This window comes from Mytilus californianus, unplaced genomic scaffold, assembly GCF_021869535.1.
Source record: "Mytilus californianus isolate M0D057914Y unplaced genomic scaffold, xbMytCali1.0.p SCAF_14, whole genome shotgun sequence".
NCBI classification, from domain to species: domain Eukaryota; kingdom Metazoa; phylum Mollusca; class Bivalvia; order Mytilida; family Mytilidae; genus Mytilus; species Mytilus californianus.
Window position 1 is genome coordinate 12,513,269 of NW_026262626.1, and position 18,771 is coordinate 12,532,039.

Below are 18,771 nucleotides of genomic sequence, written 5' to 3' on the forward strand. Positions count from 1 at the left end.
TGTACAAAGGACTCTGCAGTCTAAACTGGAAAACTGTTTGGAAAGTCGTCTCCCATGAGATATCTCGACAGACATGCTTAAATCGGGTTGTTCACAAATTCATAATGCTAGATCAAGTTTCTGCAAAGACATTAACATAGTAATATTTTCACTTTTTAAGGACTGGGAAGATACCGTTTATGGTGGATTATTTGTCGCCGAGGGTATCAAGCACTCCAGTAGTATATCGGTATATCGGTATATCGCTATGATTTTTATGTCTCTTATGGTCAAATCGCTCTTCACATGTTTCGGTTTGAACTGATGCATCCTTAACTTTCAAATATTTGTCTTGAGCGTTCCTGTGAAGGGTAAATCCAGAAAAACGTTTTGAATGCATACAATTTATGAAGTGCTGTTTTCTGTTTTACTCCTTGGGTGTAATTCTCCGGAATGTAACTTAGTTTAATACATGTTACATTGTATATCAGTTTCTTAACAAAACATTACTCCCTGAAAAATACAAAACATGATAATTAATTTAAAATCATTTAAATAAAAAAAAAAATGAACAGCAAAATTTGTCCGCAGTTATTGAAATTGAGTATTGCCTAACGATGATGTTTTATTATAGTGTAAAACTGAGGTATAATTTTAATATTTATATCATAACTTGCCTTGTGATACAGACTCTCTATTTAAAAACAATACATAGAGCGTGTACAAAAATACAATCGAAAATGATTATGAACGGAACAGCCAAAATCATCTTTGTTTTTGTCTTTGTCTTTGTAAATTATTACTTTAACTGTTTAGTCTATTTTTGGTAATATTCATTTGACGTGGCTCGGTACTTATACATCCCGTCATATATTGTACTATGGTAAGTTTTTGTATTCTTGTCTTTCGTTTTACTTATGTGCTTTAATTGTCTATATGCCTTTTTGTTTTTCTTTGTGGACATATTTGTTTGTTTTTATAGTGTTTCAGTTTATAACCCCTATTTTTGACATTTTTACCTATTATGTCTGTTTGATTTGTTCACATATTGTTCTCAATATAATGGAATTTTATGCGAATGTCACACAAGTGAGAGGTTTAGCTACCTATAAAACCAGGTTTAATCCACCGTTTTCTACATAAGATAATACCTGTACAAAGTCAGGAGTATGACAGGGGTAATCCATTCATTTGATGTGTTTGGGCTTTTGATTTTGCCTTTTGATTAGAGACTTTCTGTTTTGAATTTTCCTCGGAGTTCGGTATTTTTGTTATTTTACTTCTTGCCTATTGGAGTTGCAACCTTAGTATTCTTATATTTCTTTTACTTCGCTAGAGTATACATATATTTATATTGTAGTTATTTTTTTATTGTAGATATTTATAACGCAGATAACAGATTCCGATCTTTGTTCATTCCGACGGCTGTTGGTAACAGTTGAAATCATTCGAAATGCTAATAAGTGAAAGTCTGAACAGCTTCCAGCAATTAAAATTTCATTGATGGCCCTGTGCATTCGTAGTATTGCTGACTATTCGGAAATTTAAGATCGCATTTTCGATGAATGACTCTGGTTACCATGACTAACTCTACCCTGGACCAGAGCAGTGGTTTTCCTGTTATTTTAATAGTTTTTATAGTTTTACAACAACTAGTATTTATTACTGCTCTTCTTGGCAACAGTCTTGTTATATTTATATTCATCAGTAAACTTAAACTTAAAACCAATACAAACAAGTTTGTGGTAAATTTAGCAATTGCTGACATGTTAACTGGAATAGTAGCAGGAATACAAGTATTTTATTTTATGTATCCAAGTATCGCAAATAACATGACAGTTTGTTTTCTACGTTACCTGCTAATCAGTTACACGACACTGGTATCCCAATTGACAGTCTTGTTCACAGCGCTAGACAGATACATAGCAATTTGTCATCCGCATCACTACGCAAAAATCCTGACAACAAACGCAACAATCATTTTGTCTCTGTTTCCATGGATATTCTGCTTATTTTTTGTTGCTCTCCCGTTCTGGGGTTTGCACGTTTGGAGCCCTGGTTTTCCATGTGAATACTTATTTTTATTTCATAGGGGTTTCTACTTGGCATCATCTCTCATTGTGTATAGTTTTAGCATGATAACCTTTGTAATGTATATTTTGATACTGAAAGCGGCATGGCGGTTTTATTCTAGAGTTGCACCAGTGAGTGGCGGTTCCGTGAACAATCAGCAAACAGCGAAATCTAAGAACATGGATCGTGATGTACGGAGTGCAAAAGTTACAGGTATCGTTACGTTGGCATTTTCGTTTTGTTGGCTACCATTCACGTCGTTTCCATTCAGGAAAGGTATCGGAATTGATCAAACGACGATAACAGAATTAACTGTGATGAATTGGTTGGTGTTTCTTGGCCTTTTAAACAGTATAATAAATCCATTTATTTATGCTTGGAAACGTCGGGACTTTATTAAAGAATGTAAAAAAACGTTTAGGTGCTTAAAGAATAATAATCAGGAAGAAACAGTTGTACATGTTACTTCCCAACCTTAACGACATTCGCTAGGTTTGAGAATGAAAGTCGTTCCTTTTATTTATAGGAGTTAAAAGTCTAATAATAGGGATGAAAAGCCTGTAACTAAGAAACACTGATTTCAGTCGGTTTGATCGCTTAATATGCTTGACAGCCTTGTTCGAACCCACCTTCAGCGAAACAGTTTCATGAAAAAACAATATGTACAATATTATACTATTTCTATGAGCTGGTAAATTTCAGATCTGGATATCGACTTCCGACTGCATTGCAAAGCTTCGGAAAGGACGCATCGTAACAATTGCGTGAAATCGGGAACTGTGATGGCCTAACTTACATATCTTTTAACTTTAAAAACAATGGAACGGCTTAAGAACTATGTAGCGGATACCACGACATATACATTGATTTATCAAGATTTTTTGTAGTTTGAAGAAACAACGACGGTTTATTAGTTTAGAATAAAATCGTTTTAAAATGTTATTTTCTATGTATTATTTGAATGTAAGTAAATTTAATGTGATGGTCTAGCAATTGATGGAAGCATTCGTGATACTTGTGTTCGATTTGACGTAAATTCTCTCTCTCTCTCTCTCTCTCTCTCTCTCTCTCTCTCTCTCTCTCTCTCGTTTACCGTTTGGACATGTTTTATTTGATTTAAATTGTAAATTAAACAAAAATAAGGCTTTCTGTTAAAAAATAAGTATGTAAATGGTTGTAAATATATATTGCATGATCGACAATTCGATTACTTTGATAGTCGTTGCTCTATCTAAACGTCGCTTTATATTTTGTATCATTTTATTACATGTATATATGTTGATGCTTAACGACAAAAGTATTAAAGGACTCAGGTCGAAACAATTCACAGACAGAATTTATGAGGAGATAAACAAAGGCGAGAACAACATGTGCAATCTTAACTATGCCTCCTTTAACTTGATCAACGCGTAGTTCTAAAACAAAATTAGCAAATTCGTTCCTTAAAAAATCAATTTTCCATTGAATATAATTTTTAGTAGCAACCAAGTCTAATGGTGGTAGGGTTGCATCCCTATATTTAAGAAGAGACTGACGAATTGACGGTTTATAATTAAATGAAAATATATATCACAGGTAATTTGACCTTTGGTGACCTTAAATGCAGAAACAGTTTTCATTCCTGTATCCCAGTGACTACAACGTTTATCCATTCTCGATACTTATTTCTTTCTGCAAGTATTATTCGCATAAAAGGTAGCAGCGTAGGATATTTGGACACCAGAGGACGGTGCCATTATGTTATAAGAAAATTTTTATTTATATAAAAAACTCATTAATTAGTATATATCTTTCATTGAAATTTGTTGTTATAACAGTGTAGTATGTGTGTGGCGTTGAAATCAAAAGATATATACAGATCAATTAAAGATATGTAATATAAATAGATAATCTTAAGTAAGATGTATGTATCTAAATAACAAATAATTTTAATCAAATTAACATTTTCTACACTAAATAGGCAAACGTTGATCGTATATTGTTGTAATATAAACCAGGCTATTTGGTTTCTCTTTGTCTTATATTTTTTCCATTGTTAAATACCTTGCGGTGACCAATACCTGTTCATACCTTTGTCCTTTGTATTTAATGGAAAGTTTCTTTGGAAAGCATATCGTATCTCATCAGATCGTTACGTAGGAAATCAACACAAACGCCAACCATAAAAGCTTTTGTAGCTTATAAAAAAAAGTTCAATTCCATCTTGAACTGGATAGTAAAACGATCACACTGTCGATGACCTTTTTCTGTGCTTATATCCTTTTATAAGTATATATTAATCCTTTTAATACATAGTTATCTATCAATTCTTCTAATGCAAAGCTCAAATTGAAGTTTTTCGAAGAAACCTTCCGTAAATTAAAGATTGCTTATTATTTGTTCTTTAATCTTAACTTGGATTTTCTTTGAATTATAAAAAAAGGGTGTAGAAATAAATTCCACAGCAGTCGTTAAGATACCCAAAGATCTGTCTTAAATGTGCTTATTATCTATAATGCTGTTGCATTGACGACTAATTCTTTGTTTCTTTGGATTAATTTTGATAATCATGTCATTTCACTAGAATCTTCATCTGTGGTATCAAATAGATAAAGGAAGATGTGGTATGAGTGCCAATGAGACAACTCTCCATCCAAGTTACAATTTATAAAAGTAAACCATTATACATCAAGGTACGGCCTTCAACACGGAGCATTGGCTCACATCGAACAGCAAGCTATAAAGGGCCTCAATAAATTACTAGTGTAAAACCATTCAAACGGAAAAACCAACGGTCTAATCTATATAAAAACGAGAAACGAGAAACACGTATGAACTACATAAACAGAGCATATATATCTTTGTATTCTTGGAAATGTATTTGTGTTCTTTAAAGCTATATTATATAATATTCACTATTTGATTAAATTAAAGGTTGGTTTATATTTGAAATTCATTACAATGTACCTACATATATTAGTATCCATAATTTCACATACGCATTCGATATTGCCAGTGCTTCAACGTTTTGTTAGTGAAGGATAAAGAATCTTAAAGGAACCGGCGAGAGAAATTTGTTTGTTTGTTTTTTTTTGTTTTTTGTTTTTTGTTTTTTTTTCGTGCTAAAGGACTTTCCTTTTGTTGTTTTTGGCTGTGCATGTACTGATTTTGTGTCATGGATTGATTGTTGGTGTCTAACGCCATTTTCACTTACTATATATTTCATAGTCTCATTGTTGGTCACTTGAACTTAACATGGATTCTCTGTAAATACCAACCATGTCAGATATAGGGTGTGGCACGCATAGTCTCAGAAAAGCTTCAAACTTTGTCATTTATCACACTTTGATGAATAAATAAAAAAATAATAATCATAAGGTTGCTATGGACCGCGGTTGCTATGGCAACGGACTATTTTATTTTCCCCTCCAAAAATGCTTTTTTTACACTATGAAATAGGCGAGCTTCAGGCATCTATATTCTTTAAAATACCACAATCTTGGTTTAAATACCAATGATATATGTTAATATCATTAAAATTGCACACAACGACTGAATTTTAAGTCAACTGAAATTTGATGTTACCCTTACCAGACCACTGGAAATATGGTAGGGTTCAACACAAGGTTGGCTAAAAAGTGGACATTACTAGTAATGACCATGTCGGTGGTAAATACCGGGAAATACCGGGAAATACTGGCAAATACTGGTCGATTGAAATTTTGAGTGGACATTACTGGCTGAAGACCACATTTAATGACCCCGCTTTTCGTTGTCCACGAATATAGTTCCTTTTAATTAGTGTGTATTTTTTCTTAATTTAATCTTTAATTTTTTTTTCACTTCCTCACTCATTTCTTAGCTTTTTTGGGGGTGGAAATGAAAGAAGAGAGGTGAAATAAACTTTTGGATGTTGTATTTTAAATGATTTTGATATGGAAAGAGTGATTAGGCCAAGTACAAAGAGGTGATATTTACAGTTTTCGGAACATCTCTTGACTTGTCCATAGGGGTATGGATGTGTATTGGCTAAATTTGTAAGAGTGATTGGTTCAATCTTTCTGAATTTTGGATATATTTTTGGACTAGTACTATACATTACACACACAAAAGATTTGACAAAAATGCATGGTGCATTGTTTTAATGAAACAAAACGTTACAAAGAACTAATAGAGGAATTTAATTGTGGTCTGTGGCCTAAGATTTGAATTCAGGAAATATTGAATTTGTACTTTGACAACTTCCCTGAATGATCTATTGGTATTAATTTGTCAAACTACATGAGAATAAATGATTTCCACTTTTATTTGATAGAAATTTTGTAAAAAAGTGACATTTCAGCCTAAATGCCAAAAATTGAAATTTTTCAGTTGTTTCAATATTTTTACAAAAGTAGCATGCTTACTTTCTCTCTGACAGATTTTTCTGATTTTCTATTTGTGTTTGTGGTATCTAATGTAGATGTTTAACTCATTTTTGAACACTGAACACAAAAAAACGTAGATAAAATCAGAATAAGAGTGCAAAATGTGCTGCTTTAATGGTCTTAGTCTAACGGTCAGTATGAAGCAAGTGAAAAATGAGGTTCTATGCACATACAAGTTGAATTCCTTTTAGCAGATTTCCCTGAATCTGTATCAAAAGCACTTATTACTGGTTGTTTGGCCTTGTCTGTTTCACAGACTACCTTTATTTTCTTTTGTTTGCTAGTGGTTAAAATATTGGCCTTTTGAGGCTGAAATTTCATGCCGGTTTTAAAAAGTACAGTAAATAAATTTGCATCAGACCATACTGTCTACATTTATAGTTGGAAGCGACAGTGTTGTTACATCAAAGCTCCATGTTATATCATATCTAAGCAAAGATTTGAGCAAAAAGAAGCATATCTCCATCTCCCATATTATTATATGCTTTTTAATATGCAAATGTGGGGAACGGCCTATATTGACAACCTAATTTTTAAGCTTGACATTGCAGAAGACCATTTTATCCACATGTGTTATGCTATTTGAAACTTATATTTCCATTAAAAGTACACTTATAACATGTCAAAGGTTTTTTTTATAACTTAACAACTTCAGAAAATTGTGGTAAGTGAAAAATATTACATTTCATATAAGGCCTCACTTCATTTGAAAACCTCTATTTTTTGGCACATGCTCAAATAAAATTAACTTCTAGCCATTTTTTATAAGTCTGATACATGAAGTATGCTATCTGTTGCTTTTAATAGGTGATAACTTATACATCGAGACATTAAAAGGTTCAAGTTTTGGTATCTTTTGGTTTTTAGAAGCCAAAATTTGATAGTTGAAATTGTTCTAATTCAACGCCACAATTCAGCACCCAAAGTTCTGATATAAAAAATGCCACATTTTTTATAATTGGTATCATATGGCTTTGAAACTTTGTAAACAGTTTCATAATACACTAAGCTTAAATCATGCCAAGTTTTCTCAAAAATTATTCAAGTTTTAGACCCCTAATAGGCTCAAGACCACAATTAATGACCCCGCTTTTCGTTGTCCACGAATATAGTTCCTTTTAATTGAGAGTATTTTTTCTTAATTTTTTTTTCTTTCCCTTCCTCACTCATTTCTTAGTTGTTTTTTTTTTTGGTGGAAATGAAAGAAGAGAGGTGAAATAAACTTTTGGATGTTGTATTTAAACTGATTTGAAAGAGTGATTAGGCCAAGTGCAAAGAGGTGATATTTACAGTTTTCGGAACATCTCTTGACTTGTTTATAGGGGTATGGATGTGTATTGGCTAAATTTGTAAGAGTGATTGGTTCAATCTTTATGAATTTTGGATATATTTTTGGACTAGTACTTTACATTACACACACAAAAGATTTGACAAAAATGCATGGTGCATTTTTTTTTTAATGAAACAAAACGTTATAAAGAACTAATAGAGGAATTTAATTCTGGTATGTGGCCTACTGTAAAAAAACACTCTCTACGCGGTCAATTAGTGTTAGTAATGAAATAATGTAAGTGGTAAAAGCCATTTCTAAATTTTCTCATTACTATTTTTATTGTACATACTTAATAAACAGTGATTTACAATGATTCATATTTACAAAAGAAAGAGAAAACAGTTTCGCCCCTGCCAAGGGAAATCGTCAGGTGGCTTTTGCACTGACTATAGCATTGTAATCATTACATTTTGCATTGGTTATGTTGTTGTCGTTTAATATTGTATAAAAGTTCCTAGTAGGGTCTTTATGGTTCATTTTGGTGCTTAAGGTCAAGGTGGTTGTACTATGTGTATGTAAAAAATGATTATGTAAAGGTAAAATATCCTGCAGGAAGATGATTTTTGTCTTACAGTTGAATAAACAGGAAATATTTTATTATTTAAGGGCATCTTCAAATATCACATTTATTACTTTCAACCCATGTTTTGTCATCATTTATTGGGGACTGTTGTTTTAGTAATTAAATTTTCACACCTAGCAATGCCATGTGATGGGTAATAAGACACCTGTAACTTCATTTACCTGTAAAAATTATGCATTTTCAATAAAAAAAATATCTGGATTTATAAATGTTGAAATAATTAATATGTCAATTCTTTATATATCTAAGGTATGCAATATCCATGATATCATAATGTATTAGGACTAAATTAGGAGGTATAAGTGTTAAAAATGAATAAAACATGATAAAAGATAAAAGTTTAAACATATCTTACTTTTTATCTAGTTTTTACCTCAATAAATAGTAAAAACCACAATGAAAATTTCAAAAGACCAGTATTTGCCAGTATTGACCACTTGAGGATTCCCGGACTCCCGGACGGTAAATACCGTTAAATACCGCCGGTAAATTTCAGGGGCGGTAAATACCACCCAACCTTGGTTCAACAGCTGTTAGAAATACTCAATTTAGACAATATTGTGGAAATATAGCAAACGTATGCATTCATATTAGAATAGAACACCATACTTACCAATAAAGAGACATATCCTAGTTTCGATATATGCAATAAAATTCTTGGGGGAATTTTTGCCAAAGGTGGTAACCATGGAAACAAAAATTGCTAATTTCACATTTTTAAAGATTTTTATCAAGTTCAATGCAATTAAAAGATAAAACAAACTTTATTTCATCTCAATTTTCTTCTTATTTATATTAAAAAGAGAAATACAACAGAATAACAAAAAAACAAATATGTTGCTATGGAAACAGGTTTGTCAAAAAATGTAATTTCATGAAATGAAATGTGAAAATTTGTAATTCTTAAGATTAGAAGAAGAAAAACTACAAAAGAATATAGAAAGACAGAATGACATTAAGCATACTTACATTCATGTTAAAATAATAAACTTGTATTTAGGATTGGTTACTATGGTAACATGTTAATTATATCACAAGATTTACACTAAGTTCTAGGTACATGATGTTTCCAAGGAAATAAATCTAAGAAACCCATGAATAATCTTTATATCTTTTTTTCTTGTTTGCAAATGCACCAATTTAATCATCAATTTGAAAAGTATTTTAGTGTTAAATTAGATCTTGTCTCAAATTACCTGTCCCAAATCAGGAGCCTGTAGTTCAGTGATTGTCGTTGGTTCGTGTCTATCATACTTGTATTTCGTAAATTGTTTTGTTATCAATTAGTAAGTTTTCTTAATTGAATAAAACTCTTGGGGCATAATAGATCCATGAAATAATATGCATCTCATGATTAAATCAAATTCTTTGTGTTTCAACATTCATTATTATTATTAGAAACTCGAATGGTCAATTCGACCTGCTGGCATCATTTGATATTTTTCATCAGTCACCACATGTATACTCTTCACATGTAGAAGTAATTGGTATTTCAGTTCAATATAAAAACTGATCATTCCATTCCAATCGTGCCAAAACATAACCGGACTAAACAAATATCTATTTTCATAGTTAATTTTCAAACTTTTTCTCTTTTTAAAAATTCAAACAATTTTTAAACTTTATGTAAAGGATAATTAAGTAACAACTCATTTTTTCTGATAGCATACCAATGATAATACATAAGCTGCCTCAGATAAAAGACAAAAATAGTACGGAACAAGAAAAGTTATTGATTACGAAGAAAAGAAATCACAGTACTGTACGTTAAACAATCATCAACAAAGCATTATGCAGAAGCATGCATATGTAACAGTTTCAACAACACAGCCAATTATGAACCAGTTTTAAGTGGGATGTGGATTATTTCTAGGTAATGCTTAAAGACTGATACTAAAGTTTTCAGGTTTACTCGATTATTTGTTTTACTTGAATAACCTAATAACGCTTCAGTATATCGCTAGGCTATACAGGGTAATATTAGCATTGGCTGTCACAAAAATATTTCATGTCCCAAGTTTAATTCTTTAAATATTTACATTGAATGTTGATTCATTTATGTAATAATGTAATGCTTCGAACAATGACTTCTCAAGATACCCTTCTATAGTATTATTTAAAAAGAAAAGCTGAATCGAGAAAAGCTCTGACAGCTTTAGGTCGGGAAACCAGTATGATAGATTAATATAATATTTGTCGAACAAAAGGGAATCAAAATAAACATTTGCATTTACTAGTTATATTTGAGTTTGTGTGTATGATTTGTCTCACTTTCGAATGTCTGTTGAGCAGCTATAGATTGTCTTCTTGGGAAGTTCATTTAATTAAAAATAAATTCCATTGAAAATGTGACCAATTAGGGATATTAACCAATACTCATTAAATATCACACTATGATCTTCAAAGTCAATTTGTTTTGGAAGATATTGAAAACAGTTAAATGAAATACTGATATAAAACAGGAGTTCCTGACTAAATTAAGGCGTATGCCAAACTATCTTGATCACAAACGAGTGCACATCATGCGTAGAATGCAATCGAAATGTATTATATATAATATACACATTTTGTTCAACGCGATACGTAATTATTCTGTTCCATTTGAACTGGTAAATAAAATTAATGGATTTGATCACGTAACACTTATATTACCAATCGGTTTAATTTAAATGAACGACATGAATTTCATAATAGAAGCGTGCGTGTCTGCCTGCAGTATGACAGGTTTTTTTGTAAGAAATTTTAAGTAATCTTTGTTTATCGTCACAAGTATGGATCGACAGAGATCAGGAAGATTGTGGAAAGTATTATGTGCATGCTTATTTTGCTATTTAAGTTTCGTTATTCTGTTTGTAACAACATGCCTTCCGTTTTTTCTAAAACTCAAGTCGATTTTTTTTTCATTGCATTCGTAGTTCTATTCATCTGAGATCTCAGTGCATGATTCCATTCTTTATATGATAAATTACCTTAGCGTGCTTTCAAAATAAAAAAATGTATACACAATAAAAAATAATGTCAAATACATTTTTGTAATCTCAAATGTATAACACTAGAAAGTTGAATGATAACAGCGATTATTTGTAGCGCAGTTCTATCGCAATTACTGCTCCAAGTCGAAACACTGATGTTTTGATATCGATCCTCGGAATTTGGAAACATGCAACCATATTTGATATTGATCGACAAAGATTGCAAGTTGTCCTGTCAAAGATCAATCAATCGATACTGACAGCCAAAATAGCAAAGAGTGCTGAAAGTGGCGTTTAATACCAACAATAGATGAATCAATAGAAACATCTTTTCTGGAAAAAATATGTCAAGAAAACGAAATGGTTGGATTACAGCAACCCTTAATATAGACATACAAACAAATTCAACAAAGACAAACAATAGCGAACATCACATGGTCTCAACGCCTATATACCATGGCTAGGTAGAGGTAAAAAAATGTAGTGGGGTTAGTCATGTGTTACGATCGCACAAACTTCCCTTGTCTTTGTGTTTGTTTTATCTTGAAATAGTTCTTTCTGTTTATTACAATCTTAGGAATATGCATACGATGCAACAAGAGAGGAAGTTGTAACGTTCCCAAAACACTTTTTAATGTTGTCCTGTACTATACAACCAAAACAAAAGAGGTTGCGTTCTGGCAAAAAATGCTGAAAATCAAATGACCTTTTCAAAACCTAAACAAAGATACAAGGATTATGATTTGGTATTTCAAACGTACGTTTTTCCTATTTAAGACTCTTCAGTGGTGGTCGAATAAAAAAAGGTTGGAAGGCCAAATCAAATACAAAGTTGAAGGCAATGAAATAAAACTAAACTTACGAAAACTTGTGCAAAAAATGGATTATATGTTCTCCCATTTATTTGTATTGTGGTCCTGTCATGTGATGTTGTCGTTGTGGTGTTGTGCTTGACGTTGCCATAAAAGCGGGAGGTTTGGCATGCCACAAAACCAGGTTCAACCCACCATTTTTTTCTTAAAATGTCCTGTACCAAGTCAGGAAAATGGCCATTGTTATATTATAGTTCGTTTCTGTGTGTGTTACATTTTAATGTTGTGTTTTTGTTGTGTCGTTGATCTCCTCATTTATTTGATGTGTTTCCCTCAGTTTAAGTTTGTAACCCGGATTTGTTTTTATCTCTATCGATTTATGAGTTTCGAACAGCGGTATACTACTGTTGCCTTTATTTATGCAATCTAAACCAGAGGAAAGAAAAACCTTAGCGTTTCCAATAACTCACCATTTTATAAACAATAAATTTACAGGAAATGAGCATATCCACAATATTTCAGGTCAACACAAAAGTGCTGACTACTGGGCTACCCTCGATAAACAACATTCATCAACAGTGGCATCGACACAGTGATTGTATAATGTTCATCTAAGATACCAGACTTATAACTTGGTACATCAGACGTCGTCTACATAAAACTTAACAATGGCGCTCGAATGAAAATAGTTCAAAAAGTCAAATTAAATACAAACTTGAAGGGCTTCACAAAACACAAATTGCAAAAATCTATGTTCAAAACGACTAAGGCAATATATGCCTTGGGATAGAATTATCCTAGTTTTCAGAAACAACCAATATGCAGAAAGTAAACATATCAATTATATTTTTTATTTTATGTCAACACAACAACCTTTAGGGACGAATTAAACGTTCACCAGTAGATGCCAGTATAAACAAAATCATAATATAGCAGGGAAGGTTAATCGTTTTATAAAGTCAGGTGTAATATATAACAGGTATAACAGGGTGCTATAAAGATTCACCGGGATGTCCTGTGCAACCTGCTAAAATGGGGGGACGCAATCATCAGAAAACGTTGAAAGTTAAAAATTCCAACCACAAACTTGTTCTTAACGTTATAATCAAACATAAATTTTAATTATATGTTCTTCAGACTCCATATATTCATTATTCTATTTTTATAACATGCCTTAAACAAAATGTCTGCATTCTTTATATGTATGCCTGTCCCAAGTTAGGAACCAAGAATTAAGTGTATGTCATTGGTTCCCGTCATATGTGTGTGTCGTTCATTGCTTTCAGCATACATCAGGTCATTGGTTAAATCCTCCGTATTAATTCATATTTTGTTATTTCTGGACATTTGAAGATCAATATACAATATGGGTTTACGCGGGTTATTCAGTGTGCACCACATTTTTGATGTTATTTCTTCATAGACAGAAAAAGATATTACAGTCATTCCTTATAATTTAATTCTAAATTCCATTTTTAAGAGAAAATTTTGAAAAAAAAAAAAAATTATGTCTATGAGCTGATAGACAAAACACTTTCAGCCAATCAGAAGACGTGTTACATCCAAAATTAAATTATTAATTGTTAAAGGCCGAACAGTAACATATAGTTGTTTACATCCTTAGCATTCATTAATTTTTGGATATCAATTATATCTCTTTTTGGTTTTGCATCAAATAAACACTTATATGAAAATAACAAGTTATCCTAATACGTTTCATACAGTGTGCAAAAGAACTTTGAGAGCTAAAAATTTCGAAAACCGTATACCAAATTGGTGTTAGCAAAATTAGCGTTGAGTAGACATCTTAAATATTTATGAAACAGTAAGTTTACAGAAAATGACCGCATCATTGAAATCTTGTCTCAGCATAGTAAAAATGACTGCGTAAACTAGGCTAGTGAGTCCTGAGGGACGAAATGAATATCGTAGTTGCAGACAAAAAGGGATTGTTAAGATAGTGTGTTAGATTTAGTCAATCCTAGTGAAACTTCTATTTTTGTCATTTGACCACTATGTATATCAATCAGTTTGAACGATATTTTAGAAATTTCTTTGACAGGTGGTCCTGTTTAAATTTAGCTTCTAGACTGAAGATTCTGAATGGTAAGTATAATGTCATCTCAATTTATATGTTACGTGTACCATTCCGACTTGGTAGACCGTAAAAGAATAAATGTAAAGTTGATGACGACAAATATGTTTTATTTGTCGTTGCCATAATTTTATTTCTTTTTCTCATATAGAACTGATCCCATAATGCGTGTTTTAGTCGCGTTTTTGTTTTGTTTTTTTAACTCGTCACGATTTGTGCAATTTGTAGAACGATAACTGCTAATCGTTCTTTCTTTATGCAGTCTTTATGCTTATTTTGTTAAATGCATTGTGAGCTGTTGTTTTCATGTTTTCATGTTTTCTGTTGTCTATGCCGTTGTCTGTACTTCTTCGAGAAACGTTTTTATTTCTGCATATCCTTCGTCCTCTTGTTAACTTTTGTTTTCATTTGTTAAATTTTGTTTAGATAGTATTGTCCCCGATACACCCCTTCCATATATTTCTTTTAACCTAGAGAGTAACTAAATTTTTCTAGCATTCCATTAACATTTGTGTTGAAAATTTGAATGTAGTTGGATATAATAATGCAATTATGGCATATAAGAGTTGCGAAGGAGAAAGTTGCCTCAATAAGGATTTTTTGATTGACAACATGTTTCATGTAACTGTCGAAATACATATGCTTCCTCTAGATACATATTGTCATTTATTAGTTGGATATATCGTCCGTTGACTTCAAAACGCGATACCTACTACCTCATCACTACACAAGTTTGATCCAATCGTTTTTAAAGGCGGATCAGTAAGCTTGATGGTAACTAAACTTTAATTAACAGCAAAACACACAAAATAAATCCAATAAATTTATTACTAGTATCGAATTTCCATGATATTGTTATTGTAAAATATCAACTGCTCGACAAAATATGAAGCCTTTTTTTAACTCGTGCGATGTAAACACTCCACAATCATTTGTAACTAAACCTAGAACTTATCAAATTAGATATATGTACTGTTATAGACTGATAAATGTGTTCATATTTTCTTTATGTATTTACTTGTGCCTCGTATGATATAGCATATATTGCCGTTTTTGGGATATTGTCTTTAACATACCTAATTGCGATGCTGTATAATTTAGAGCTATGATATACGTCAAAAGCTGCAAATGATTTAGCATTAGTGAAGAAATACAACATGCAGTGTTTGATTATTATCAATATTTTATTGTTCATTTTTTGTTTAATGGTAAACGTTTTTCAAGTCGTATCGAACATATAGTCACAACTAGATGATTAATTAATAACGACCAACTTCAAAGTGCATCCCGAATTCCTGTTCTTGTAGTTTACACTAAATATTCAAGGATTGTTTATTATAAGTGAACTCAGCTGAAGTTTATCTGTTCATTAAGGACCAGTGAGAATTATGCTTTATGTCGCCATCGGCTGAGAAAATTTTAAAAGTTGATGACTTAGAATCAGGTACAATCAAGTCCAAAAGATAAATTGCAAATATCAAATGTTTGTCCCATACTTATTTTGATATCAAACATAATATTCTAAACAAATTTGATAATAAGTGACACTGTAGGATCCTCCTTGTACCATTCGACAGACGTTTCATGTGCTACATTCAAGAGTCAGTCACATTGTTGAACAGTTTAATTAGCTTCAATAGCTGTCGGCAAAAATGTTTAGCTTTGTTGTCAAGTACTTGATAACATTGAAGGATTGTTATATTTAGGTTAGTGATAAATTAGTCACAACATGTTTACTTATTAAACTAGAACTACAAGAAGCCAATACTGATCAACGCAATTCTATCAAAAATCTTGTTTCAATTATTAAAAAACGTCGAAGAAACTGAATTCTGAATAACAATAGATACAACCATTTCAAGGTTTCGGAAGGAATGTTAGATTTAAAGACAATTGTTTGGTTTTAACCTCTTTTCCATTTAACACTTTTAGTCATAGTGAAGACCATGCATGGTAAACGGAGGATGGATTTATCAACTAACATTTTAATTTCAAGACTTTATTATTCCCATGATAATAATTTGGAATCATATATTTTTTTTTAATGAGGTATAAGAATATCTAACTCCTGATTTCCCAGAATTCTAATATTCTTAAATGTTTTTAAATGTATATAAATTCTAGTGATAAACAACTAAGATGCTATAATTTTGACAGGTGTCTACGGAATTGTCAATCCTGATGTCACTACGACGTCAAAAGCCGGGTTTAATTATCTTATTGGACTTTAGTTTTTAGCAAAATATGATGTGAGGATTGTTTTTTTCCAGAAAAATAGAAACGCGAGACTGGCGACAATTTTTTTTATCCATATACTTATGATGAGTTTATTTATAACCATTGTTAACATCTTTGTATAATAAATTTTGAAACAAGGTCTTGGCTAATATCTGAATGTTAATGAGAAGGTCTCATTCTGATGCTTTTTCCGTTTTCCAGCGTTCATAATATGCAAGAAAACCAGCCCTGCAACAAATAAGTAAGACTGATTTAACAACTACCAAATATTTGTTTTTGTTTGATTTAATTTAATTTAATTTTCAACTTACCTTTATGACGGGAGATAACTTTTATAGTCATTTTTTAATGTTAATGAAATTTTCATTTTTTACTTGTAGCAAGAAAACAATTTCGGTGACATCCCTTTTTAATTATATTTTTATTTTTTTAAAGTACTTTATAAATTCTATCTTCTATCCTATTTAAAAATTCCATCGCAAAGATTTCTGTCTATCTACAAAATTTAATGCATGGTCTTCACAAAAAACATTTTTTCATGAATCATTTTGTGCAAATTTTGGCAAGTTGGCACAACTTGTAGCTTGTAAAAAGCAAGGCAAAATCTACATTTTGGCAAAGTAAAAACATTTCTATCTAATGAAATATATTGTGATGATCCACTTTATATGTTAATTTCTTCTTCATTTTCGAATTCCATGGTCAGCAAAGTCGCATTATGATACCTTCTCTTTTCAATTGTTTTTTTTTTTTTTTTACATATATTCATTAACTATAGAACATATTGCAATGATTTTTAGAAAATTATATGAAGTACCAATTACAACAAATCCTTTATCAAATATATATTTGACCTCTTTACTACTTATGCTTAACCCACATCACCTTGAAAATATTTAAAACTGTTCTTGGAAATGAACCTAAAAAGAAACCAACAAAAACAAAAAGAAACCGCAGCTTTCTGCTAGTCCTGATGCTACTGTACCGTTATCTGCAGAGTTTTGGGGAACTCAATTTTTTTTTTTTTATTAATTACTGATATTAAGATCCTCTTCCCTGTGTACGTTTTTAGTATGAGTGGTCATTTTGGATTATTAACAGAATATTTGACAGACTCGTAATCTTAGATATGCTATAGATCTAAGATTAAAATGCAACACTCTTGCAAAAAGGAACATAGAATAATAAAAAACACATACAACACCTTGAAAATATTAAACAGACAACTTAATTAAGATTTACATTTATAAAACTAGGGCAAAATTTGAGATGGGAAGAAGCCCTTACATCACAAGTAATACTAGTAAAATACAGACGCATTTAGAAATCTATACTATTACCTATACAATTAAATTTGTAGATCAAAATTTTTTAGCCGGTTTGTCTCCGACCCGACGATCGTCTGAAGTATTGTATAATAGTAAATAGTTAGTGTATGTAATGTACTTTATAACTTCATATAGTAATTGATTTAACTAGCGTAGCTTAATTAATTAAACGCCAAATAAAGTTCCGTTGTTCGTTCTTTATCGTCTACGTTTTGTAAGTAGGCGGAAATGGTTTTGTATTCAATTTGTCTTGAATTTATGACAACTCAGCCCACGGCCAACTCTCACCACTCAAACACTCTCATGAATTATTACAACTTAGCCCACGGTTAACTCACACTCTCACTAATTATTACAACTCGCACCACTCGAAAAAAAAAAATATACTACAAACTCGCACCACTGAAGAAATGTTTTAAATCATCAGAGAGTTCTTGGTTGTCTTCTCTTAGAAGAGGGCGAAAGATACCAGCGGGACATTCAAACTCATAAATCGAAAATAAACTGACAACGCCATGGCTAAAAAAGAAAAAGACAAACAGACAAACAATAGTACACAAAACACAACATAGAAAAATATAGACTACGCAACACGAACCCGACCAAAAACTGAGTTATTTCCTCAGTTCTTGGAGCACCCGTATCACACAGAGTCAGAACTTGACTCGCACCTTTCGAAAAACAAAATACTACAAACTAGCAACACTGAGAAATGTTATAATCATCAGCTGTGTTCTAGGTTGTCTTCTTGCTTCTCTGAGTTATTTCCTCCGTTCTAGATGCACCTGTGTAACATCGAGACAGAAGCTACTAATTGGACATTCAAACTCCTATAGAAGAAGAACTGACAAACTAATCAAAACTATCTACATAATGCATCAGTGCATAAAAACAGTTTGAAAAACACGAACCCAATCTGTGTATTACCATAAACATTCCAAGTAGTCTTCAA

General features: G+C 31.7%; 1 protein-coding gene across 1 annotated transcript; it reads left to right on the forward strand.

Moving 5' to 3' along the window:
* The first annotated feature begins 1,366 nt into the window (after nucleotides 1-1,366).
* LOC127724851 (kappa-type opioid receptor-like) lies at nucleotides 1,367-2,994 on the forward strand. Its single transcript, XM_052231863.1, has one exon. The coding sequence runs from the start codon at nucleotides 1,545-1,547 to the stop codon at nucleotides 2,529-2,531; it is 987 nt and encodes a 328-aa protein (XP_052087823.1). The 5' UTR covers nucleotides 1,367-1,544; the 3' UTR covers nucleotides 2,532-2,994.
* The last annotated feature ends 15,777 nt before the right edge of the window (nucleotides 2,995-18,771 follow it).

Excerpts from the sequence above, each read along its gene's own strand:
- LOC127724851 (XM_052231863.1), top strand. The coding sequence starts at position 1,545 with ATGACTCTGGTTACCATGACTAACTCTACCCTGGACCAGAGCAGTGGT.